Source organism: Manihot esculenta, chromosome 1 (genome assembly GCF_001659605.2).
Source record: "Manihot esculenta cultivar AM560-2 chromosome 1, M.esculenta_v8, whole genome shotgun sequence".
NCBI classification, from domain to species: domain Eukaryota; kingdom Viridiplantae; phylum Streptophyta; class Magnoliopsida; order Malpighiales; family Euphorbiaceae; genus Manihot; species Manihot esculenta.
In genome coordinates this window covers 33,341,860-33,366,797 of record NC_035161.2, presented here as the reverse complement: position 1 = coordinate 33,366,797, position 24,938 = coordinate 33,341,860, and the positions used below count along the sequence as shown (strand labels likewise).

The 24,938-nt window shown below is 33.6% G+C and overlaps 4 protein-coding genes across 6 annotated transcripts; 3 read left to right on the top strand and 1 right to left on the bottom strand.

Moving 5' to 3' along the window:
- The first annotated feature begins 33 nt into the window (after window positions 1-33).
- LOC110601693 (transmembrane and coiled-coil domain-containing protein 4) lies at window positions 34-6,926 on the top strand. 3 transcript variants are annotated; one of them, XM_021738930.2, is made up of 15 exons: window positions 35-495; window positions 992-1,073; window positions 1,273-1,770; window positions 2,173-2,341; window positions 2,472-2,624; window positions 3,558-3,655; window positions 3,781-3,872; window positions 4,353-4,423; window positions 4,506-4,641; window positions 4,765-4,824; window positions 4,938-5,020; window positions 5,111-5,187; window positions 5,309-5,379; window positions 5,921-5,978; window positions 6,541-6,926. In XM_021738930.2, exons 1-15 carry the CDS (start codon window positions 239-241, stop codon window positions 6,661-6,663), a joined length of 2,028 nt encoding a protein of 675 aa, XP_021594622.1. In that variant the 5' UTR covers window positions 35-238; the 3' UTR covers window positions 6,664-6,926. The 3 variants fall into 3 exon arrangements, 2 of the variants coding, with proteins under 2 accessions (XP_043814488.1, XP_021594622.1); XM_043958553.1 differs by lacking the exons at window positions 5,921-5,978; window positions 6,541-6,926 and adding an exon at window positions 5,502-5,914 and having other exon boundaries at window positions 34-495; XR_006351295.1 differs by lacking the exons at window positions 5,111-5,187; window positions 5,309-5,379; window positions 5,921-5,978; window positions 6,541-6,926 and having other exon boundaries at window positions 34-495; window positions 4,770-4,824.
- Window positions 6,927-8,501: 1,575 nt separating this feature from the next.
- On the top strand, window positions 8,502-13,668 carry LOC110601700. The gene is made up of 5 exons (XM_021738943.1): window positions 8,502-8,747; window positions 10,895-11,058; window positions 12,593-12,668; window positions 13,000-13,069; window positions 13,148-13,668. Exons 1-5 carry the CDS (start codon window positions 8,543-8,545, stop codon window positions 13,266-13,268), a joined length of 636 nt encoding a protein of 211 aa, XP_021594635.1. The 5' UTR covers window positions 8,502-8,542; the 3' UTR covers window positions 13,269-13,668.
- A 2,133-nt stretch (window positions 13,669-15,801) lies between these two features.
- LOC110611704 (protein FMP32, mitochondrial) lies at window positions 15,802-18,923 on the top strand. Its single transcript, XM_021752092.2, has 7 exons — window positions 15,802-16,369; window positions 16,500-16,631; window positions 16,782-16,841; window positions 18,071-18,147; window positions 18,252-18,308; window positions 18,421-18,487; window positions 18,581-18,923. Exons 1-7 carry the CDS (start codon window positions 16,178-16,180, stop codon window positions 18,698-18,700), a joined length of 705 nt encoding a protein of 234 aa, XP_021607784.1. The 5' UTR covers window positions 15,802-16,177; the 3' UTR covers window positions 18,701-18,923.
- Window positions 18,924-20,331: 1,408 nt separating this feature from the next.
- LOC110610068 lies at window positions 20,332-24,890 on the bottom strand. The gene is made up of 7 exons (XM_021749942.1): window positions 24,516-24,890; window positions 23,177-24,197; window positions 21,852-23,077; window positions 21,550-21,805; window positions 21,347-21,462; window positions 20,540-20,663; window positions 20,332-20,420 (listed from the first exon to the last, which is right to left on the bottom strand). The coding sequence occupies exons 1-7, from the start codon at window positions 24,888-24,890 to the stop codon at window positions 20,332-20,334; spliced, it is 3,207 nt and encodes a 1,068-aa protein (XP_021605634.1).
- Between the last annotated feature and the right edge of the window lie 48 nt (window positions 24,891-24,938).

The window sequence follows — 24,938 nt, the reverse complement described above, 5'->3', positions numbered from 1 at the left end:
CTTTAAAAACGTTCATCATCTTAAAAAACATCACAAGTATTAACATATACCTATTTGACAAAAATACTAAACATCACGAGGAAGAGGTGTGGTCAACTCAGAGCGTCATGATGAAAGCGACGTCGTTTGCCACGACTTCCGAAGCATGTCCCTGTAAAGGAACTCTCAACTTTCAGATGTAGCTCAGTGTGTGACGTCTACCATTTCAACAATAGAGAGCTCTGAAAAATTCCAAATCATGGCGACTGCAAAGACAACGACGACGTCGACGTCGTTGCTCCCACCGACTCAAAGATACGCTGCCGGAGCATTGTTTGCAATCGCTCTTCACCAAGCCCAAATCCATCAAACCCAACCACTAGGCGTGCCTCCGGACGATGAACCAACGGAAGGGGAGCGAATCAGTAGTAGTAGCAGTAACAGTAGCGACTCAGTATCCGAGGACCCTGATCTCTGGGTCCACGAGAACTCGGCTCTGCTCCGCCCCGTTTTCAGGTCCCAATTCCTTTCTCTTCAATTCTTTTATCTTGTTCTTCTGATTTTGCACTAGTTGCCGAATAATTAATGGATCAAAAACATCAGCCTGTATTTTATTCAAATTAATTATTTAGTATTTGATGGTTTTAAAAATCACAACTAAAATGTAAAATCAAACTCTTTAGGTTGCTATAAAAGAAAAACACTAGTGCACTTATTTTAGCCGCAGTAGGAGGGACTAAATAGTATGATTAGTTAAACTCATAGGCACTAAACAATACAAATACTTAATGTTAAAATACGTTGATTAATATTTTCTTTAGAGTATGATTGAAGATTTCGATTTTACTGGTTTAAAATGGTTTCAAAAAACAAGAAGTAAATAGTAATGTTTGATAAAGTAGTTGGTCTTAATAGCAATTTATCTATAATTAATTGTTTAGCTGTTGTTGGGTGGATTGGACCAAATCAGAAGAGAAGCAATCACTGGATTATTTGATTGTTTAATGGACAGATTTCTAGATGTTGATTCTAATGCGTGGCCAGGACTGGAGGAGACTGCTGGCTCTTCTCCTGCTAAGCATCATGTTGGAGCAGTATGTCCTTTTTATTGTTTTTGTTCTTTCTCATCAATAGAATTAGGGTTTAACAATTTTTCATTCTGGTGGTTCCCTTCCCATCAGTAACATGTAGAAAGATAATGTCATATTTTCTTTAGGTCAATGTGTTTGTATAATATTTTCTCCACTTGGTATTTTCATTTTCTTAATCGTTAGTGTTTTAATCTTGCCCTAGTTCCTGAGGTTACTATCTGAAGATAGCGATGATACTTCTTCTCAAGGTTCAGATCAGGAACTTGCTTTGTCCAAAGCTGTTGATGCTATTGCAGATCACATGGGAAAAAATGCTGATTCTTACAATTCTAAGAAGGAGAAGCATCGGGAGTATGAAAATGAATGTCGTGAAAAATTGTCTGCTGGTGAGGTGCAATCACACTCTGAAACAGTGAAGATGTCCTCAGAAACTGCCGAGGAGAGGTATAGTAATTTGATTGGTGTTAACTATACGCAGCATGGTGCTACCAGTACAGTTGATCAGAAACCCATCGAAGAGGAAAAAATGCTTAGTTACCATAAGAAAATAAAAGTTCTATATGAGCTTCTTTCAGCTTGTCTGGCAGATAAACGTGGAGATAATAAAAAATGTGCCAGGAGAAGAAAGGGCTATGATGCTCGACATCGTGTGGCTCTGAGGTTACTGGCAACTTGGCTTGATATCAAGTGGATAAAAATGGTTTGTATATGCCAACAATTCTTCCTTTATCTTGCAAATCCCGAAGTTATAATTCTTTATCTTCTCTTAGGAATGTCATAATCAAAATATGCAGATGGAGTTTATTTTTTGTGAGAAAATGGTATGAAAGGTTTCTGCTCTTTGGTTTATGGTTTAGTTGTAAAGATCACTCTTAAACTGTGGAGTTGTTGCAAATAACCCTATGTCTATGTTTGTTACTGAACTTGGCCTCAAATGCTCTTCTTTTAATTTGATGAACTTAGGAATAAAAACCTTTGTCTTTGTATTCAAATATTCATGCTTTCTGAATTTCTGTCACTTAAAATAATGTGTTAGGCCTTCTAGTATATTTTATCATGGCTTGTTGTGTTAGGCTAAATGAAAAAAAAAGTTCTTTTGCAGGAAGCCATTGAGACAATGGTTGCTTCCTCTGCAATGGCTGTAGCAAAGGAGGAAGAATCAAAAGAAGAAGCAAGTAAATCAGCTGAAAGCAAGTGGGCTAAATGGAAGCGTGGTGGTATCATTGGTGCAGCTGCAGTTACTGGAGGAACCTTGATGGCTATTACCGGAGGTGTGAAAACCTTGTAAATTTTCTGTTTATTTTAGTTTTTCATATTAGCCTTGAAAAAATGATGGCATCTTTCTACAGTGGTCTCTTACCACTTCATTATTTTTTCTTAAAAAAAAATAAAATTAAACAGGATTGGCAGCCCCAGCAATTGCTGCGGGATTTAGTGCTCTGGCTCCCACATTGGGCACTCTTATTCCTGTGATTGGAGCAAGTGGATTTGCAGCAGCTGCTACAGCTGCAGGAACAGTTGCTGGTTCTGTTGCTGTTGCTGCATCATTTGGAGGTAGATGCTATTCACGTTCTTTAGGCCTCTAAAAGAATTTTCCTCTACCTTGTTGCATTTTACTTCTATTTATTAGGATGAGGCTGTTGTCAGACCATTCCACTGTTCTTCAGCATGTGTTATTTTTTTTCTTTTGGTGCTATTGCTTAAAGAAAATTCTAAATGATCTTTTGAACATTTTCCAATGTCAAGCTTGATCATGGCTGTCTTAAGAGCACAATGTTATCTTGCTGATAGGGGTCATAAATATATATGCGTATTTATTATTTTATTTATTCATTTTAGCCCTTTCCAATTAAGCTGCCTTGTTGTTGTGGTGGTAACTTGGTACGTTCTCCAATCATTCTCAGTCTCATTGTAGTTTGGATTTGCTACATAGATCATTTTCCTTCTCTCTGTTTGTGGCTTCATCAGGTAATATCCTAACAACATATTGCTTAGGATCCATTTCATAAAAATGCCCTAAAATTCTGCATTGGTCATTGAACCACAATCCTATGATCCAATTGAGGTTGAATCATTTATGGGTGGAATTGTATGCTAAACAATATAGATATGGTTGGGTGATAGGATAAAATGACATGCATTGATAATCTGATAATGGACATAGCAGATTAGATCGGTAGCAAATCCTATTTTTTCCCCCCCAATCTTGCAGGGGAAGAGCAATTGTAGATTTTCTATGCAAGTAAATGTGATCTTGATTTCAAAGATTAAAAATGTTATGTTATTGTGATCTTGTTAATTCAGACTGCAAAAATGTGGTCAAACTTTCTTATGATATGATTATATCTCCTTTTATTACAATAATTTTTCTGTTATCTGTATTGAAAGAATGTTACCTGATTGTGGACTAGTTTCATTCCAATGCTCTAATTTGCTTACATGTTGGAGAATTTACTGTCCTTTTGTTGTTACTTTTATTCAAGCCAGCTGCTGGAGCTGGACTTGCTGGGACAAAAATGGCTAGGAGAACTGGAAGTGTTGATGAATTCGAATTCAAAGCTATAGGGGAAAACCACAACCAAGGAGTAAGTATATAATTCTTCCACATTTCTGTGAGAAACTCATCTACTGTGGACATGCTTTTATCTTGGCAGGTATTGTCTTTATTTGATGAAGCAAAACTTTAATTCTAATTGATATTTTCTGTCAGCGATTAGCAGTTGAGATCTTGGTCTCAGGGTTTGTATTTGATGAGGAAGATTTTACAAGGCCTTGGGAAGGACATAATGACAACTTAGAGAGGTATATACATCTAGACCGCCTTTATTTGTGTTGGAAATTGATCTTCATTATGTTTTATTCTATCTGAATACGTCAGTATAATTTGATAATTGAAAATTAAATAATCATTCTGATGGTTTCTTTTTAACTGTTGCCTTTTTTCTTTTCCTCAGGTAAAATTTATACCTGGTTTTAATTGTTTGTTTTAAGTGTCACAATGAGTAAAAGATTAGTTCTCTGCTATTGGCATTATTCGTCTTCTGCATGTTTCTTAAGTTGCATTGCTCTTTTTGTCCTAATATCTCGACAATGAGTTATTGTTCATTTTTAAGTGGTAAGAAGTTGAAATCAGAATGATATTCTTTATCAGCCTTGGAGAAGTTGATTGCTGTTTTGACATTGCCTTTCTTTTGTTGCAATACAGAGACTAACTTGCTGAAGGTTTATGATATTGAAATGGGTTTCACAAGACACATCTCTTATGACTTATAAATTTTTTAGGTATGCTCTGCAGTGGGAATCTAAGAATCTGATTGCTGTGAGTACTGCAATTCAAGATTGGCTTACTTCAAGTAAGACATGATGCTATGCGTGCTAAACTACTACTCCAGTGGTTACACTTCTGAATACTTTTAACAACCATTCTTGCTCTAGGAATTGCATTTCAGTTAATGAAGCAAGGTGCAATGATGACTGTTTTAAGCACCCTTTTGGCAGCATTGGCCTGGCCAGCAACATTACTTGCAGCTACTGATTTTATAGATAGCAAATGGACAATTGCTATTGACAGGTTAGCTCCCTTTTATGGACTGTAATAACTTTACGCATTTTTCGCGGAATAGTATAATTTTGTATTCAACTGTCTGGCTATTACTTCCACTTTCAATTGATTTTGTTTTCTGCCATTTTGTAGAGCAGATAAAGCGGGAAAACTTCTAGCTGAAGTCTTAATGAAAGGATTGCAAGGGAACAGGTAAACAGGACAACTTGCTATCTAGTTCAAAAAATTGTCAAGCTAGTGCCCTAAGATTTACCAAAAAAAAAAAAGAAAGAAAAACTATATTGGGCTGTCTACTAATCTTTCAGGCCAGTGACACTTGTGGGTTACTCACTTGGAGCTCGAGTGGTTTTTAAATGTCTTGAGACATTGGCTGCAACTGAACATAATGGTAATGCTTATTATTTATTAATCATATGTTCAGGATTGGTTTTCAAAATTGATAATACAATCCTTAAGTAATAATTCTGAACTCTGGCAGCTGAAATTGTAGAAAGAGTTGTTCTTCTTGGAGCACCCATCTCTATTAAAGGCGAGAAGTGGGAAGCCGCAAGAAAGGTGATTATTGTTATGTCATGCGAAGAATGCTCTTCTGTTTCTCTATGGATGTTTTCCTTTGTGAAATACTTTAATTTGTTATCTTCTGCATAAGGCTAAGTTACCCTTCGCTGTTTCCTAGATGGTTGCTGGGAGATTTGTGAATGCATACTCCACAAATGATTGGACACTTGGAGTTGCTTTTCGTGCAAGGTATGAATTATTTGCTCTAGTGGTGATTATATCTTTGTAATTAATATTCATAATCTGCTTATGGCTACTAAATGATTCAACAAATGCTGACATTTCTAAGCAATTCAATGTCTATTAATTAGGTCAAGTTGCAATTTTAGTGGTCCAATTTACCTAACTTTATTCCCAGTACCAATCTGAGCAATGAGTCAACGGATGGGCTTCAGCTACTCTTATCAAGCCTTTACCCAAGTTGCCTGAGTTAAGGAACTCGGGCCAAATCTCTTTGGTTGGTGTCAAACAATTACAGGATTTTGGGAGTGAGTTTGTGGCCGAAACAGTATCGCTTTTGGCAAATGATAAATATTCCTGAAATTAAACATATTTTTTGCATTCAAAATAGCCATTCACAATCTTATACATAGTTATATTGCCCTATCTAGATGATTACAATTAGATTTTGATGACCCTTTTCTTGTTTCTTCTTTTAACACCAATTGTGAAAATGAGAAATAATTATTTGTTCATTCATTAAAAACTAATAATTCGTGTTTGTTAGCAGTCTACTCACTCAAGGATTAGCTGGAATTCAACCGGTCAATGTTCCAGGGATAGAGAATGTAAGTTTTTCTTTCTTTCCTTTCAATCTTAAGGGCCAAGGAATAGTGCACTAAATACGCATATATTAAAAAACTAAATTCTTTGTACATGTGGCAATTTATCTTTTTCTTTTTCCATTGTTATTCCTCTTATATTGATTTTATTTAGCATCAATGTATATTATCTATAGTTTCTTGTACTTCTTAGAATTATATAGTATCTGCTATATTTTGTAGAATGAAAAAAGTTATTGTATCATAAAATTAGGTTGTTATTATCACCTACACGTCACTTTTTTAACATTATAAACCATCTTTAATTATTTTGAAGATTTTATTCTAGCTGTTATCTTGTAAAGCTTAATCTATTATCCTATATTTAAAAAATTATATATAACCTGAATATATTTTATTTATAACTCAAGGAAATGTTATTGTTACTTTTTTAATTTTGATATTAAAATTTTATTGTTAAAAAAGTAGATACTAGAACCATGGCTCAGGCAGTTGACTGGTATTTAACATAAATGGATCTTTTTACAAAATAATAATAATAACAATAATAATAATTTGCGCTGTGCAGATTGATATTACTGATATTATTGAAGGCCATTCTTCTTATCTATGGGCGACACGACAGATTTTGGAGCAGCTTGAATTGGATGCTTACTATCCTGTTTTCAGAAGCATCGCTCAGCAGGAGTAGAAAAATATTTGGAAATATTGATTTACTTTAAATTTAAACTAGACTTGCTGGAACCCATGGATGCAGATTGCTTCAAATGCTTGCATTTGCATATGTCATTATTGGGGAAGAAGTTGTTTCTGGGTGTGCTAACTCAGGTTAGCTTGTTTCTCATGGTTCACAATTTATTTCATTTTGTTGTTTTTCTTGTACATATTCCGAATGAACAGATGCGTATCATGTGGGTTATATGGATATATGCGTATATCGGCTTCATTTTCTTATGTTTGTTTTCATAAATTATTCATTATTCATAATCTTTTCTTACTATTATTTATTTGCTAGATCTCTCTTACTCTGCTAACTATGCACTGTTATAATCTTGGGAAAAAAGAAGCTTCCTCCCTTGTTGGAATTGTGGTTTCATGATCCACTTCTGAAAATCTCTTCTACCCGAATTCAAAAAGTTCTGAAGATACTTTTTCAAAAAGTCATTTTTTTAAATTTAAATATGAAATTGGTAAAAATAAATTAATTGAATTAAATTTTTATGAATGTTTTAATTTCAACCGGGGAAAAATAAATGAGTTTGAAAGGAAAAACAATAGTAATAAATCATTGTGCAAAAATTTCCTTACAAATTTTGGGCTTTCAACTACAATTTGATGGAATTTTCTCATATACATATAATACAATCTTAAGTAATGCATTTGCTTCTGAGTTATCATATTGTTATTAAAAAAAAATGTAATTGGAGCTTTGTTAAAAAAATAGCGGCTTAAATACATTAATTTAAAATTACTAAAAACTGATTAAAAATAAATTTGATATATTTTTTATTGTGAAAACTCTAAAATAACATTTTAAATTACTTCACTAATTTAAATGATTTTAAATTATTTTTAAATTCATGCTTCTTCTTACTTAATAACATTTTTTACTCCCTAAATCTCAACGCTGAAAAAGCATTGACATTATGGTTTGAACGTAAAATTCATTTTCATTGAAAAAACACCAACTTTTAAAGTTTTAAATAAAAATGTTATATTATTTTAGTATTTTTATAATTATAATTAAAAGTATTATAATTTAAAAAATTAGATAGAATGATACGATTTTACTCTAAAATATAAAGTACTTCAAAATTTGCATATATTTAATTTAAATTAAAGATATTTGACTTAACTTATTAGATTTAATTTATAAATATTAAGTGCTTATGTGTTAATTTAAATTTATAATTGCTTTCAAATTTTAAATTATTACGTATTTGATATAAATATTTATAAGTAATACGTAAATATTGATATATTTAATTAAAAATAATTTACAAATATATTTATCATGAGAATGATTAAAAAATAAATTATTTTTTTATTAAATGAGTGTATATATTATAATTTTAAATTTTTAATAAAAATATTATAATAATTTAATTAGTTAAACTAACTATAAATGCTTATAAATGTTGAAATAAGAAATCGAAGGACAAATTTATTATTTTTTTATATTTTAAAATGCTTATTAACTTATTACATCACTTTAAATAAACTTTTTATTTAAATTTTAAAATTTATATATTGATTTGACCTATTTATAAATTAAGTTAATCACTTTCTTAATTGATTTTATTAAAAAAGTAAAGGCACGATTGAGTTTAATTTTAAATTATTTTTTTAGTTCTCTAAATTAATATGGTAAAAAGGCTTTTTTTTTTTTTTTTTTTTTTTTTTCTAAGAACTCAACATTGATAAGTAGGTCCTACTCTTAGTATTACGAAACGACATCGTTTATCCAGGTCGCGATATGCTCGACCTCTGCGCCCTTTTTGCTGCCCGACACGAGTACATAAGGGAGCGAGGGAAGGAGGGAGCGACGGAGCGAGAGACCAGAAGGTGGGATGGATAGGAATAAACAAGTAGGCGGAGACGAGGGAGCAGAAAACGCCCAAAATCGAACAGAAGCTGGAGGAGGAGGAGGAGGAGGAGGAGGAGGAGGAGGTTCCAAAGGTAAATCATGCAAAGGATATCTCTATTATTCTTCCATTCTCAAATCCAACGGCACCAATCCTCGCTGTATCGGCATCCCTCGTACTCTCCAACAAGGTCTATTTCTCTCTCTCTCTCTCATTTTATGTTTGGTTCCTTAGAAACTGTCAGAAGATATACAAAATCCTCAATTATGACACCTTAAGTTGATTACCATTTTATTTTATTTTATTATTATCTGGTGTTTTGATTTGCTGTTTCATGCGATTGTTGCGCCACTGTAATGGCGATTCTTATTTAATTGTTTTGTCTTCTGCCGCAATTCTCAGAGTTTCTTCTCGAATTTATAGTACATCAATTTCGTTTAGGATAAAGGAAAGCTTAGCTATGGATCTCTTTTCAGTTTTCTGCTACAAAGGCAACCATGTTTTCAACAATAAGCTTTTTCCGAAGCTCTTTTCTTAAGTTAAAATTCTAGATATTTTGCAATTGGCTTTTGCGTACTGCAAAGGAGTTGCCTGGTCCCTTATAAAATTTACTTGTCACTCTGTCAGTGCCAGATAAGTTAATGGTAATAAATTCTTTTTCTTATGATTCCTTGTAACCAAGTGGTTGGTTGACGTTGCCAATCTGCATTTGCGTCCATGATGCCGTGAGTTAATTGTCAATGTGGTGTGAATAACATGCCAACAACCCACAAAGGCATTGCAGATACGTGGAATCTTGCAACCATGATATTATTTTATAATTAATTTAGCTATTTAAGTTTTAAATAACTGTACTATTTGCACATCTATACTGCAAATGTTAAATTCACTGAATTCTTTAGTTTGTAGTTTTAGCTATACAATGTATTGGAGGTCACAATTTCTTTTTAAGTTGAATATACAAGTATCTTTTTGGATGCCTTGTCTTAAATCTCTTCACTTCAACTTTATCTCCTTCTAAGGCCTTCAAGTTGCATTACATTACAATAAATGGAAGAACCAAGCTAGAATATAAGATCCTTGTACCCACAGCAGATCCATATTCAGTGTTTGCTCACTTCATCTTCAACCAAGGCATGGATCTATAGTGAATATGGCTTTTCTCAAGTATTGATGAGAATGTATTCTTGAGCACTTATACCAGTGTTTGATGCCTTGAAGCATGTGCATTCCAGTCATGCACAAGGTTAGAAGTCAATTCAGGAAGAAGAAAATGCCATTAGGATTTTTTCTTTTTTTTTTTTCATCTGATGGGAAATTAACTAGCAGCCATAAGGTGCAAAACCTTTCTGACTTTCTCAAACCTGCCTTCTTTTTTATTTATTTATTTATAGCCCTCTGAATGGGATTTCTCTTTCAAGAGCATTTCCAACATTCAACTTCAAAGATAGTTCTGATCATAGAGATGACATGGAGTGTAGCTTAAAGAAGTGCAACTTCTACAATCCCTAAGTTGCCTAACTTGATTCCCATGGTATTATGGTGTTGAGGACCAAATTAGCTGGGTTTGTTGGACAGAGCAATTTTTTGAATTCCAAGGGCTTCCATTGAGCAGGTGCTTCTTGCTTCTTACATTGTAACACTGATGCATAACTGCATTGTCATATAAAAATATTGATTTGGATTGGACCAACTTAAGAAGGTTTGAACAAATGATTTGGCCCCATTCACTTTGAAGACTTCTTTGGTGATCTTAGGAAGTTGGAATAAATGGCAGCATCAAATACTACTAATCTTGCTTTGAGCATTTACTAGGTGGAGGAGTTTCTCTTGCACTCTCATAAGTGAGCTGCTTTGTAGAGACTGATAAGTGGAGCCAGTTGCTTGGCTTCACTAATGGCCTTATATCCACTTTGAATTGCAGGCATCCAAGCCAAATCATGTCTAGGTGACCAGAATTGGTCAAAATTGAAATAAAGTAATATGTTGTTAGTTCGTTGAATTTTTCCCTCTCTCTTGCTGTCCACTGTTGTCTAGGTAAAAAAAAAAATAATAACAATAATTCAATTTCAACCATCAGTAGGCCCGTAAAATATATTTGAAACTAAGTCAATTGGCTTAATTCTTCTTTTAATGTGTGTTTGTGTGCAATATGGTGCCTTGCTTGCTTTCTTGTGCAAGTGCTGTTAAGGCACTTGCCTCAGGATTCTGATCGTGCTACTCTCATTTTGTAATCTTGGTCAGGATTTCATGGTGAAACTCTTCTTTCTTTCTTTCATGTATGTTTTAATCAAGTATCTCTTGCATAAATACTGATACCAATGTTTTGATGACCAGTTCCCAACATTGTTGGACACTCTGAGTCAGAAGCTTATAAAGAGGGCCGGACACTTACAGATTTTTATTATGCTTGCGCTGGGTACTCAGTGTATATCAACAAAGATCATTCAACTGATAAGCAAGTGACAAAAACACAACTTCCTGTGTGTGTGGGCCTTGAGGTTTCTCTTTTTCATCTCTCTTTGCATGTCAGCCTGCAAATTTTTGCGTCTGCTTTTTTTCTTTTTTCTGTTCTTTTGGGTGTATAACTGTATATGGACGGTTTGCTTTGTAGCACTGTGTGTGTGTCTGCTTTTTTTGCTTGTCACCTTGGGTGTAAATGAATCGAGTCAAACCAGGTGTCAAGACATTTAGACTTGGTTGGCATAAATTTAGGTGAGCTCAAGATTAAACTGAGCTCAAATTTTAATAAGTTTATCTAATATTCCGATAGAGTATAAACCTCAACAAAAACTTTACATGTTAATAATAAAAATGATTTTCTTTGGGTAATTTTTAACATCGAATGAATATGAATTTATAGGTCCACATTAGAAGTCACAAGGCTTCAATTTGCAAATAAAGGAAGGGCCTACTTTTCATTTAAGAGGAGGCAACCCACTTTTCACTTTATTTATGGTCAACATACAGTGAAGTTTCGAACGTTTTTACATGTTCATGTACCTGTGTTTTAATTTTAATTTTGTTAAATTTGGGCCATGCCTAACTCACCTCAAAAGCTAGCTCAAGGAGGAGGATTGCCTATGCCTCGTATAAGGGGGCACATTACCCCTTTCCACAACCGATGTGGGATTCAACACACCCCCTCACGCCCAGAATTTTTACTGGTGCGTGGCACATTTATGGGGCGCCCAACATCGGATGGGGAGACTCTGATACCATGTTAAATTTGGGTCTGGCCTAACTCACCCCAAAAGCTAGCTCAAGGAGGAGGATTGCCTATGCCTCATATAAGGGGGCACATTACCCCTTTCCACAACCGATGCGGGATTCAACAAATTTAAATATTGCATATTACAGCAATTCATTTTATTTGTTGACATCTCGTAACACAATGTAGCTCCAAGATAACTTTCTATACTTTTTTTGCTACTAACAATTTTTTACTACATAGGTTGATCACCATCTAGTTTTAAACAAGTAGCTAAACAAACATGAGAGAGCCTGTTACCTATATTTGTGCCTGTTCAATTAAACAGCCTTAAATTTTTTGTTTAGACTTGTTCATTTAATTTACAAATGAAAATAGGTGATCTTTCACGTAGCCTGTTCATGAACTATAGACGGAGTCTACTACTTTGATTACACTCTTAAATTATAGCTTGTTGTTTTATGTTTTTTTGGTGTTGCTATTGTTTATTTTATTACCATTTATCAGAAAATCATCATGATTCACCTTGGTGGGTTGGTTGGAGTAAGGTGGGGATTGAATTTTTCTTTTTTAGATTATTAACTGCATTTTTATAAGGTTATAACCGATTTATTGATTGCATTCCTCTAATATATGATGTTATGATCTGGATGGATGGTATAGAGAGTGGATTTTGGTGTAATTTGACAGTGTGGGTTCAATTAGGATGCAGCATAAATTCTTAAATTTAATCTGGCAAGTGACAAGTTGGCTATTGTCTTCTATGATCTCCCTAGTTTCTTAAGAACAAAAAGTTGCAATCTGACTGACATGAGTTTATGCAGCTTCTAGTAGATAGAAGAGTTGCTACTGCTGATAATGCTTCAGCTTCAGCTTCAGCTCATGTTCATGGCAGAGAAGGTAAGGAAGTCACTAATGCTTGCAAAATCTTATTTCAGGTTGACTTCAGAGTATCAACGTCTCTAGACATATTTTCTCAATATGGTAGTAAATGTGGCATCCCTGAGCTTTCATGCTTCAATGCAGCATGATATATGCTGGAATAATACATCTCATTTAAAACATTGATAGATCTGCATATATGTCTATATAAGCTTGGTTTGGTTCTTTTATTATTCGAAGAAATTCTTTATATAGAAATTGATGTTTCCTTTGCTTTCTGATTTTTCTGAATGACATATTTATTACATTTTCATGTGCGGTTTCATTCTTGATAATTGTTTTGTTGAAGGTGGCCGTGAAATTCATCAGCCTCGAACGGAAAAACCCGCCCATGCTTCAGGAGACGACTTCCTGAGCAGGCAAGCATACTTTTGTAACAGTCTATCAATATATGTGTCCACTTCAATGAGTAAATCCAATATATTCCAAAACTGCAGGTATACAAGGAATGCAAGTCTGGTTGCATCAGGGGTGGCTAGAAACATGCGAAGGGTGGGGAACTACATAAAAGAGAGTCTTGATGACATTTTGTACCCATACAGAAGGCGACCAAAATGAGGCTGTAAATTTTGCATGACTGAAGGAAGAGAATTAAGCAGATGAAGTAGAATAATGCTTCACCTGTTATTTGCATTTAATTATGTACTTTCTCCTAACACCACTTTCATCCCCATCTGCACCTCCTCTTATCAATGGAATACTGGGCAACTGGGTTAGTGGTAAAGGCCTAAAGAGAGATGTTTTATTGTTGATTCTCAAAAACAAGATATTATGGTTAATGTTGCCTATTGGATATCTGCAGAGAGGAGTTGGGGGGACAGATTGCGTTTTTGTAAAATATAAAGGCTGATAGTTCCTCAAATACATGATCATGTAAGCATTGCCTGATGATCGGTACTGCCGCATATGTGCCTGGGATTTTAAAAATGTTAATGGCCAAATAATTTTTTCCATTTTATGGAAAGTTTCTTTTTAAATGACCAATAATTTGATAATCAACAGCGGTTGAATTAGCAAGGTTGTGTTATGCAGTCTATAATTGTCATGAATGTCAAAAGTCATGACTAATACTAAGAAATTTAAAATAAGTTATCACAGTTAAAGGACATAGTTTTTAGAATTTTTATTTTCTCAGTTGGTGTTTCTGAGTAAGAAGGGATAATAAGATGGCAGCAGTACAGGGCAAAGGATGAGACTTTGAGGTGTGTGCCAATTCCGAGTTGTCTCATTTCCAAAGTAATCACCATTGGTTTTATGTGCAGGGTTAGATTATGTCTTTTAGCTGGTGGAGTCATTAAAACCACGAATATTGCGTTTTCAGACGAGAAATATTTTACCCATTAAATGGAGGAATGGAAATACTAAGATTGATTTAATTTCAATTTTTAAGTTTTTTAAATTCAATTGAATAAAAATTATATGTTTGATTTGAATAAAATAAAATTTTAATTTTAAAAAAATATCCTATAAAATTATTTTAAGTACAATAATTTTTTATTAAATTTAATAAAATTTAAAATAAATTCTACAAACTTACATGTTAATATCTTTTGCACTAAAATATTATGTCAAATAATTTTCTTTCAATAATTTCTCTTTATATTTAATTAAATTTTATTGGTTATAAAAGATGAAATAATAAATTAATTTCTATTGATTTACTATTATTATATTTTGACAATTATATAACTTTTTTAATTTTATAATATCTAAATTTATTTTTTTCTTATTAATAAAAATATTTATTTTATTATGTAAATCACCAGTCATGAAAAACTATTTGAATTTATTAATATATTTTAATGGATTTATATTTTTATTAATTGTTACAAATTTATCAAATACAAATTTTTTTGATAGGATAATTTTTTTAAAAAAAATCGTTTAAGAAATAAAATATGAGTTATATGGAGTTTAATTAAATTCTGTATTTTAAGCTGTTATACCAAATGGATAGAATTCATTTTAAATGAATTCTATTTGAACTTTCATTTGTAGAAAATAATTTATATTTAAAAAATATATTTTTATATTTTTTGAATAAAATAATTTATTTTTTATTATTTAATTTTAATTTAAAAAATAAAATATATTAATAAATTTATATAGAAGTTTGAAGATTTTTAAAATATGAAAAATAATTTTCTCTTTTAAAAAAATATTTTTTATTTATTAAATTTTTTAAATATCTAAATATTAGAAAATATTTTTCTAAAATATATTTTTCATAATAAAATAAAACTTAAAATTTAATTAAATTCCATATAGTTTTATAAAATGAAATTCAACTAACTAAACACTATCTAAGCTTCCATTTTAAAAAAAAAAAAAAAAAAAAAACACTATCTAAGTTTACCGATTCAGGTGGTTTTTGGTCCATTTTTTTAGGAAAAAAAAAGCAATTTTAGATTTTATAATTTATATGTAAGTTTTTTTTTGTCCAGTAATTTATATGTAAGTTGATATGCATATATAAGTTTTGTTTATTTATTAAAGTTTGATGAAGATTATAACAATCAGTAGATTGCAATTTTTCATAGTTGAACAATCTCAAACTATCAATCTCAGATATTGTCATTTTTTTACATTTTAAAAGTAAATAAAAATAAATTAACTTTTTAAATTGATTACTAGATTGTATTATGTAAAAAATAAATGAATATTACATATAAAACGAAAATATTTTCTTAAATTTAAATAGCTTAACATATTACCCATGAAATCTATATTTTGGTAATTTTAAATTTTATTTTAGAAATTTAAATAGTTTAAAACAATAAACTCATACATTAATAAATTTTCTTAAATAATTTTGTAATAAATTAATATAAATAAAAAAAAAAACACAAAATAATGTTGCTGGATGGAATGTTAGTAATTTCAACGTATCATTAGATGAAGGATTTCCTATAATTCGGGTCACGTTTCGGATGGGGTAGTCCATTCAGCTAAAGCTTTCTCACTCCGGACTCAGGCCTGTTTGTTGCTTTTTCAATGCTGAGTGGGCTGATTTGTAATTTGCTATCTTTTGGACCGTGGCTCGTATTTTTCTGCATATCAATGAATTTGCTGCCTTTCGGGGAAAAAAATTAATATAAAGAAAACGTTATGTTTTTTAGAAAAAGAAATGCACGTTTAACATTCTCCGAGTCTAAGATTCGCCTTCTAAACAGGGGAAAATTCATTCCAATTTCACTCCGAAGCAACCGCGAAATCGAACTCTTTGATCTCTTTTTCTCTCTCTATCTCTCTGGCATTGGGAGAATCGCCAAAATTGTCAACAAGGAGAAGAAAGGGCATTGCCTATTATTCTATTTTAGGGTTCCGAATTCAACTCCATTTTTCCCCATTTCAAAGTCTTATTTCCCTCATTTGATTTCGTTGTGCATTTGGAAAGAATCTTTGAGTTTCGAAGCTCAAATTTGTAGATCTTTGTTTTGGATTTTTTTTTTCCTTCAAAATATCGAATGTCCGCTGTTGCTGTTTGTAGGCGGGTCGGTCAAATTGGGACCAACTCAGGGATCTTTTTGGGTAGAAATAGAGGATTTGGTGCTCCTTTGAATTGCGATTCCTTTGTTTCGATTTCTGGGTCTAGGCAGATTTCTCAACTCGTCAAATCTAACGGGAAAAGATTGTTTCTTGTCGACACTCTAGCCCTTGTAATTTCATTGCCATTTTGTTATTCGTTTCAATTAATTCGAGAAATGCTGTGATTTCGTTGTAGCGTTTTTCGTTGCCCTAATTTAATGGTCAAGTGTATTTGGAATTAATTTTCTGCATTGCCTTTAGGTCAGAAGATTGGAGGCACAGGGCGTGCCCTCAAAGCAAGCTGAGGCGATAACAGCTGCCATAACTGAAGTTTTGAACGACAGCTTGGAAAATGTCTCTCAGTCGGTTGTCTCAAAGGCAGAGATGCAAAAAGTAAGGTTCTACATTTGGTTGTTTATTTTTCCAGTTCTGTTTTTGGGTAACTGCAATTTGATTAAAACATCATCTTTGTAAATGAAATATGCTTGTAGGAAATACTCTCTCATTCTGGCTTTCTAATTTGTGGTTTCATTTTGTTTGTAGAATGAAATGATTCAAGAGAGCACTTTGTCCAAATTTAAATCTGAAGTCCAGAGTTCGCAGGTATGGCTAGTTTTAGTTCTATTTTTATACTTAAAAGTGTTGGGCTTTAGCAGTTTAGCCACAATGCACATGTTGGGTTCGTGTTATTACAATTGCTCTACTTATAGAATCTGTCGCCATACATGAATACGACCTTAACCAGTAACTATGTGCAATTCCCTAAGGAGTGACATCGGCTCAAAGATTAAGTAAAGAAAGAATGGGAGCATTTGGTTTTGTTTAGCTCAGACTGATCCATATATTTTAAATGATCTAGCAAAGATCATCTTCCTTTGAAGGTCATAATGCTCATGCATGTGATTCTCACATCTCCTATGATATCTAAAGAACAATTAAAAGCAATGCCAGAATGTGATGTTTTTTTCTGATCCAAATAGTTTAAATGAATCTGTGTGAAGAGCTTTGGGAAAGATCTTGAGTGGCCTATCAAGTAATGTTGGGAAGGAGTAAGATTATTGTTATCAATTTTGAGGTCTGAACAAATTTAAGGAGATAAAAATGGATCAATGTTAAAGAGCCTCTTTCTTTTCGTTTCTTTCAATTATTTTATTATCCTTTACAATATTAGCTTTCTGTATTGTGTTATACTAAGGAAAATGATCTTCATGTAGCGTGGGATCATAAGGTAAAACAATCAACTCTAGCACCATGTCACAAAAGTTCAGCGTGTTACTTTGTTTGACTCTAAAGTGGTAATGTTAGAAAAGTTGAGGTATGAAGAGAGAGGGAGAGAGACAAAACCTAAGGCATTGGTGCACCCAACCTTGGGTTACTAGTTTTAACAGAGTTTAAGGGTTTGTTACTTGTCAATTTTTAATCATTATAAATAAATATTTTCTTAATAATTATTCAATTTTAGTTATGGAGAAGTTATATTGTAATATTGGTTATAAAAAAGTTGCTATTTCCATCTGGAAACATGATTTTTGTCATAAAAAGTGAAAAACAAATTCAAATTATTTTCCAAATCTTAGTTAAATTTTGAAAATTGGCACATGTGAATATGAAGCTTTGTTATCCAGTTTTCTCCTAAATCTCTTTCAGAAAATTGCCTCAGTTTCAATGTGCTTTAATATTGTTGGAGAGGGCAATAGAAAAATGGGGATGGGGGACAATTTCATGATCTTTTGGCTTCTTGTGTTCTTGAGTCCGATATTATGTATAATAATGGCATAGAGTCTAAATAAATTTTGTTTGCTTGCTGGCTTTGTGAAATATCTATAATATAGGAACATCATTTCTCTTTGCTGCAACATGAGACTGAAAAACTCCGGAATGACATTGAGAAGATGCGCAGTGAACTGAGGTTTGATCTGTAGAGTTAACATGCAGACTGTTGTTTGTTACCGTGTGAATCTCCATTCCTTCTATTACTATTTTCATGTTTTTAAGACAATGGACGTGATACAGGCATGAAATTGACAAAGTTACTGCTGGGCAACGGTTGGATTTGAATCTTGAAAGAGGGTAAGGAAAGCAACTTTTGGCTGATTTCTTGTTTCCGATGAATACTCAATGACATGGTTTCTTTTTTTTTTTTTTTTTTTTTTTTTTGTCTTTTGGTTTTCGACCAACACAGGAGGATACGTGATGAGCTAGCAGATCAAAATGCTGAAACCTCTAACCTCACCAACAAACTTGATAGAGTAAGTATTACTAGTGATTGACAAATCATGAAGTTTTTATGCTTGCACCTTTCTTTTTTTAAAAAAAAATTGCTTTTGTATAATATAATATAGGAAATTCACGCATTAAGGGCCCAATTGGAAGCTGCAAAATATGATGTGATAAAGTATTGTATAGGTACTCTTGTTTCCATATCTGCTGCTGGTCTCGCTGTTATTCGAATCTTGATGTAAACCTCATTTGTTGTATAACCCGAAAGGGAAAAATAATAGCTCTTTTTTTGAAGCTATTATTTCATGCAAAATATTATAAAGGCGTAGAGGTTAAAGGATTTTTTTTTTTTTGGTTGTATCTGTGTCACAAAAACAAGAACAACTTGATGCAGATAGAATTTATGTTGTATTCCACTTCGATCAAAGGATATCTTTGGATATGAAAGATGTGCCTTTAATTTAATTTCCATCTTAGTGGTTTTTTAACTTGGTAGTCTTTTACTTTTAGCTACCAATTCATTCCTAACAGCTAACCTTTGAATAATAGACGCCAATTGATGGGCTTTCTTTTGTCTATTTACTATAATTTAACTATTCTCCCAATTGGATTATAATTAAAAATAGTTATTTGTTTTATCTTCTAGCTCACAAGATTTTGAAATCGTCAATTCTTCCATACCCATGAACAAAAACAGAAGAATATTATAGATATTCAATGGTTTCTTTAAAAATTAATTAATAAAAAGTTATTATTTAATTCATTAGTAAAAAGTAAATTTAAAAACCTCGTAATTAATCTCTATATTAGAGCGAGATATGGAAGCGTCATGCAGAGAGAGTGGTGTCCCATTGTCCATCCCTCCATTTCAGTGAACTCAAACCTATCGCCTTTGCCTTTTGCCATCCGCATCCGCTCTCTCCTCTTTAAGTTCTATTTGTTAGATTGCGTCCTTCAACGTTTAAATTTTCTTTCACTGTAATTTATATATGATTAAAATTATTAATTAACATGTTTTAGCAAGTCTTGCATATCAAACTAAATGAATGGGTTTAATTGCATTGTAAATAGATCTATAACTATATATAATTTATGGTTTTTTAATAATTTAATTAAAAATGTCATTATGATTATTAAGTTAATTATACAATTTATTAGTCATGTCATTAAATAAGTTTTAGATAATAATTAATAAAAAGATATATAATTTGTTAGTAATTTAAAACCTAATATATAATTTATTTTAATACATAGTGCTTCTCCTTTCTCTTGTTGGTATCTTCTTTAGGGCTGCTCTTTTCCACGCTGCAGTATGGTGGTCTGACTGAGATTATGTTCCTCTCTCTTTATATCTGCATTCATTGACTCGATGGTGCTGAGTATCTATGGTTGTTGAGTTGCATTTTTAATGTTTTTTTAGATTGGCTTTTGAATTGTCTTCTTCCCCCGTGCTCCAGTCTGTTTGCACGGTCCTCTTGCACTATAATTATGGGAGTTAAGTTTTACCAGTATCAATGAGCTTTCTCTCCTGGTAACTGTGTTTTTCAATCGGGTCATATTTTCAAGTTAGATATTTAGGGTTGTTCATTAGGCATGAGCTTTTGAGTATGATTTTTTTTTTTAAAAAAAAAAGATAGAACCCTTATTTTATTAATCTAGGCTATGAAAGTCTCAACCTATCAGCATTCAGTAAAAATTTAATAGTAACAGGAGGCCATTGATGAATTTTCAAATTAAAATCATCACCAATAATTAAATTAGTCAAACGATCCGCTACCGCATTTACTTCCCTGTAAATTTTTACCATCTTGATTTCCCAGCTTCTATTGATAAGATCACGACAATTCCTCACCAAATTAGCAACTCTAAAAACTTATGCACCTCTATCTGTAAGTAAATCTAACGCGAGTTGAGAATCCGTTTGAACTTCAATCTTCTTCCACCCTGAATCCCATGCTAATACTAAAGCATAATATATTCCCCATAGCTCAGTTTCCATAGCTCAGCTTCCATTGCTCCACAATTGCCCAAAAACCGTTGAAAGCTCAAAAGCCATCTACCTTCATTGTTTCAAAAACAACCTGCACAACTTGCTCTTCCTACTGACAATAATGCACTACCATCGAAATTCACTACCACCCAGCCTGTTTCTGGCGGCTTCCACCCAACATACTTCAAAGACCGGTCTGTCGGTCCAGACCCAGCCTACACCGAAAACCTCCATGCGTGAACATATTCTTTTGCTCGAAACTGAATAAAGGACGCATCAATAGTATTCTGGTCATTATTCTCATTAAAAATCAACAAGTTTCTTCGCTTCTATAACCACCAAACAGCCGAACTAAAAAGCACATCCCATGGTATTCCATTAGCCAATAACCCTACTTTTTCTATATTAGCAGATAGCCATAAAGGCACATTCAAAATATCAAAAAATGGAGAAACTAAATTGGTAGATAAAAATGAATTCCAAATTTGTTTCACATGTTGGCAATCTCGTAGAGCATGCAAAACAGATTCACTTGCAACTCCACAAAGAGGACATAAATCATAATAAATAAATTCTCGCTTTCGACGTTGAACATTAATCATGATTTTCTCATGTGCCACTTCCCACAAAAACACTTGAATTCGCTGTGGCACTCTAACCTTCCATAGCCCTTGCCAATCCATATTAGATCCTGGCACTTTTAATAAAACGTATCAAACCCTAACTTAACTGTATATAAGCCAGAAGAAGAATGCTTCCACGCAAAACCATCCAAACACGACATATCATCAACTAAAGTAATTGGTTGGAAATATAAAAGGACATCAGTAGGAAGAAGAGAATTTAAAATGTCCCAATTCTAGCCTACATTAGGAATCCAAAAATATCGAACACAAACCTGCATATTCAACTCAATCAACGGTTTAAGTGCAAAATTCCAAAGAGGCCCAACCGGAAGCCAATCATCCAGCCAAAATCTAGTGTGCATCCCATTATTCACATCTACAACTACCCCTTTTCAAAGTAGCTCCAAACTATAACAAAAAGATTTCCAATTGACTGAACTATTAGCTTGCTTAGCGACCTCCCAATGAACAAAACCTGACTCATATTTATTGAAAAGACACCTAACCCACAAAGCTTGCGGATTCTTATAAGCTCGCCAACACAACTTTCCTAATAGAGCTTGATTCATTTGTCGCATATTTCTGATGCCAAGACCACCTAACCGCTTCGGCAAGGACATTGTATCCCAATTAATCAGATGTACAGCTGGCTTCATATCCTTCCCATGCCAAATAAAGGTCTTGCATATTTTCTCCATTTCATTGCAAAGCGATATTGGTAAAAGAGCACTCTGCCTCACAAAAACAGGAATAGCATTAAGAACTGATTGAACTAACGTTAGTCGTCCAGCTTTTGAGAGCTCTCGCCTTCCAGCCATCAAGTTTGCCTCTCATTTTATCCAAAATACTGCCATATGTCGAGACTGAAATCCTACCATGAATAGATGGCACACCCAAGTATTTTCTCAAATCAGCAGTCAAAGGAATACCTGACCTTGAAGACAAAAGTGACGCTAAATCACTATCAACAAAAGGCGACAAATAAAGAGAAGACTTAGCTAAATTCACTTTCTGCCCGGAAGCCTTAGCAAAGTCATCCAAACATGATAAAATCAAATCCGACTGTTCCACAGAAGCTTCTGCGAACAAAACCATATCATCCGCGAACATAAGATGAGAAATCATCGGACCATTACTCGAGATAGGAATCGACTTCCATCTGCATTGACGAACAAGCTGTTTAAACATTCTCGAAAGTTGTTCAATACACATAACAAAAAGATATGAAGACATTGGATCGCCTTGTCGCACACCACGAGTCGATTTAAAAGATTCTAACTTCTCACCATTCCATAACACTGACATAGAAGATGTTCTAATACAATTCATAATATTAGAAATCCAAGCATCGGAAAAGTGGTAAGAACCCAGCACCCACTGAATAAAATCCCAATTTAGTCTATCATAAGCTTTTTCAAGATCAATTTTAATCGCCATAAAACTCCCTGATCGCTTAAACGTTCTCATAGTATGCAAAACTTCTTGAAACACCACAATGTTATCAATAATTTGTCGGCCAGGAACGAAGCTACTTTGTTCCAATCCAATGAGAGAGCTCAAAACATCTTTCAGTCTGTTAATCAACACTTTTGTAACAAGCTTATAGAGCACGTTACATAAGCTAATTGGTCTGAACTGAGAAATAAATTCTGGACAAACAATTTTAGGAATAAGAGTCAGCACTGTTTCATTAACTTCATCTGGAAACTCCCTCCCGCCCAAGACCTCAATAATAAACGCAGAAACCTGTGAACCAACCGCAGACCAAGATTTCTGAAAGAAAACTGCTTGTAGACCGTTGGGTCCTGGAGCCTTGTAAGGAGACATAAGGCGCAAAGCATCATATACTTCATCATGAGAAAAAGGACGATCCAGAAGCAACCATTGAGAAGAAGAAAGAGCAGGCCCATCAGGTCTAACAAAATGGCTGCAGTCAACCGCCAAATCTTTCGAATATAGCTCCTGATAGTAACCACTAGCAAGCTCTTTAAGTTGACTAGAATCTTCAATCCACACATTGTTTCCATTTCTCAGCTTGAGAATTTACTACTTCTTGCGTTTAATCACAGTAGAAAGATTATAAAACCTTGTATTTCTCTCACCAGAAACAATCCATTCCTCCCTAGATTGTTGAAACCAGTACAATTCTTCCTGTTTCAAAACATCTTGAAACTGTCGTCTCAGATTAAATTCTAGTTTCACTAAACCTCTCGTTCGCCGGATAGCTAAGCTTTTTTGAACACCATCAATTCGACGGATCAACCTCTGCTTATTATGAAAAATATTCCCAAACTCAGATCGGTTCCACTGGCTTAATGAGCCTTTGGTTGATTTTAAATTATGAAATAAAGAAGTATTTTGCTTCCAGCCACGGAAAACAACATCAACAAAATCTTTGTGAGCTGTCCAAGCCGCTTGAAAATGAAAACGACGAACAAAAGAATTTGTGACTCCAAAGCAATTCATAAAAATAGGACAATGATTAAAATGCAACTTTGGAGCATGAATAATTGTAGCTCTAGAAAATGTCATACGCCAAATCTCAGTACACAAGCAACGGTCTAATCGAGCAGCTTTATAAGAAGAATTAATATCATCCTCACTCCAAGTAAAAGAAGTACCTTCAAAACCCAAATCAATAAGTGAGTTATCAAAAATCCATCGCTGAAAATCACTAGCCCCAATATTGTGAACATTAACATAGCCGGTTTGTTCATTCTCACTCGTAAAAGAATTGAAATCGCCTAACAGTAACCAACTTTTCTCACTTCCATTGAAACCCAGAACCGAATGCCACAAACGTCTTCGTAAACTAATGTCAGGGCTGGCATACACAAAACTTACTAACCACGAGTCCCCATTATCAAGTAACACATTGCATGTAACAAATTGCGGATTTGTTGACACAAGCGTTAACTTAAAAAACGTTTCTGACCATAAAATCCAGATGCCCCCACTAAAACCAAAAGTCTCGACACGAACCCAATTATCATAACCTAGCTGTTTACAAACATTATCAGCTGAATGGCCAGAAATTCGAGGCTCAACCAAACAAAAAATCTTAGGCTTATAGATACGATTATATTCCTTAAAAGCTCTCAGAAAATTAGAAGAAGCAGCACCCTGACAATTTCAAACTCCAATAATCATTAAAAATAAGAGAGAAAAGAAAGCCATGAGGATGACTGAACCTATAATAGAATGAAAAATCTAGTGAGACCCCTCATTAGAGGGCATCTTACCAATTAAACCACTCTTCTGAAATTCATTCAAGGAAGTCTGAGCAATAATTATCATCGCATCATTATCAAGATTCATATCCTGATTACCATCTACATTAGCTGCTGGGATATTAGGACGGGTTGGATGAGGAAACGAAGGATTATTAAAATTATCATGCTGATTCCTATCCAATTATGTTTCTAAATTTGCAAGTCCCACCAATTTCGGGTTAGAAACAACCCAAGTCTTTGACTGATTCGTTCTATTATTCCCTTGAACAACTACATGGTCATCTTGTGCAGCAGCTTTTCTAGAAGATCCCTCTGATCCACTCGAAACCCCTCTAATTTTTAAAACTGAACTTTGCACAGCAGGCCCATTAGATCTCACATAGGAATCTAAAGCAATATTGGGAGTCTCCTCTCTTGTCACAGTAGAAACCACTTGACCCTTCCCTTTAGAATCCCATAGCTTTTTCTTGCCCAAGACAGGACGAAAATCTTGTACCACTAGTGGAGTCGCATTATGTTCTACATGAGTCTCAGAATCACGGAGAACAACAAGAGAACTAAAGGGGTTATTATTGGTCTTCATCGTTGATTTACCCTTGTTTGACTCCTTCGGACCATGATCACTTGACCC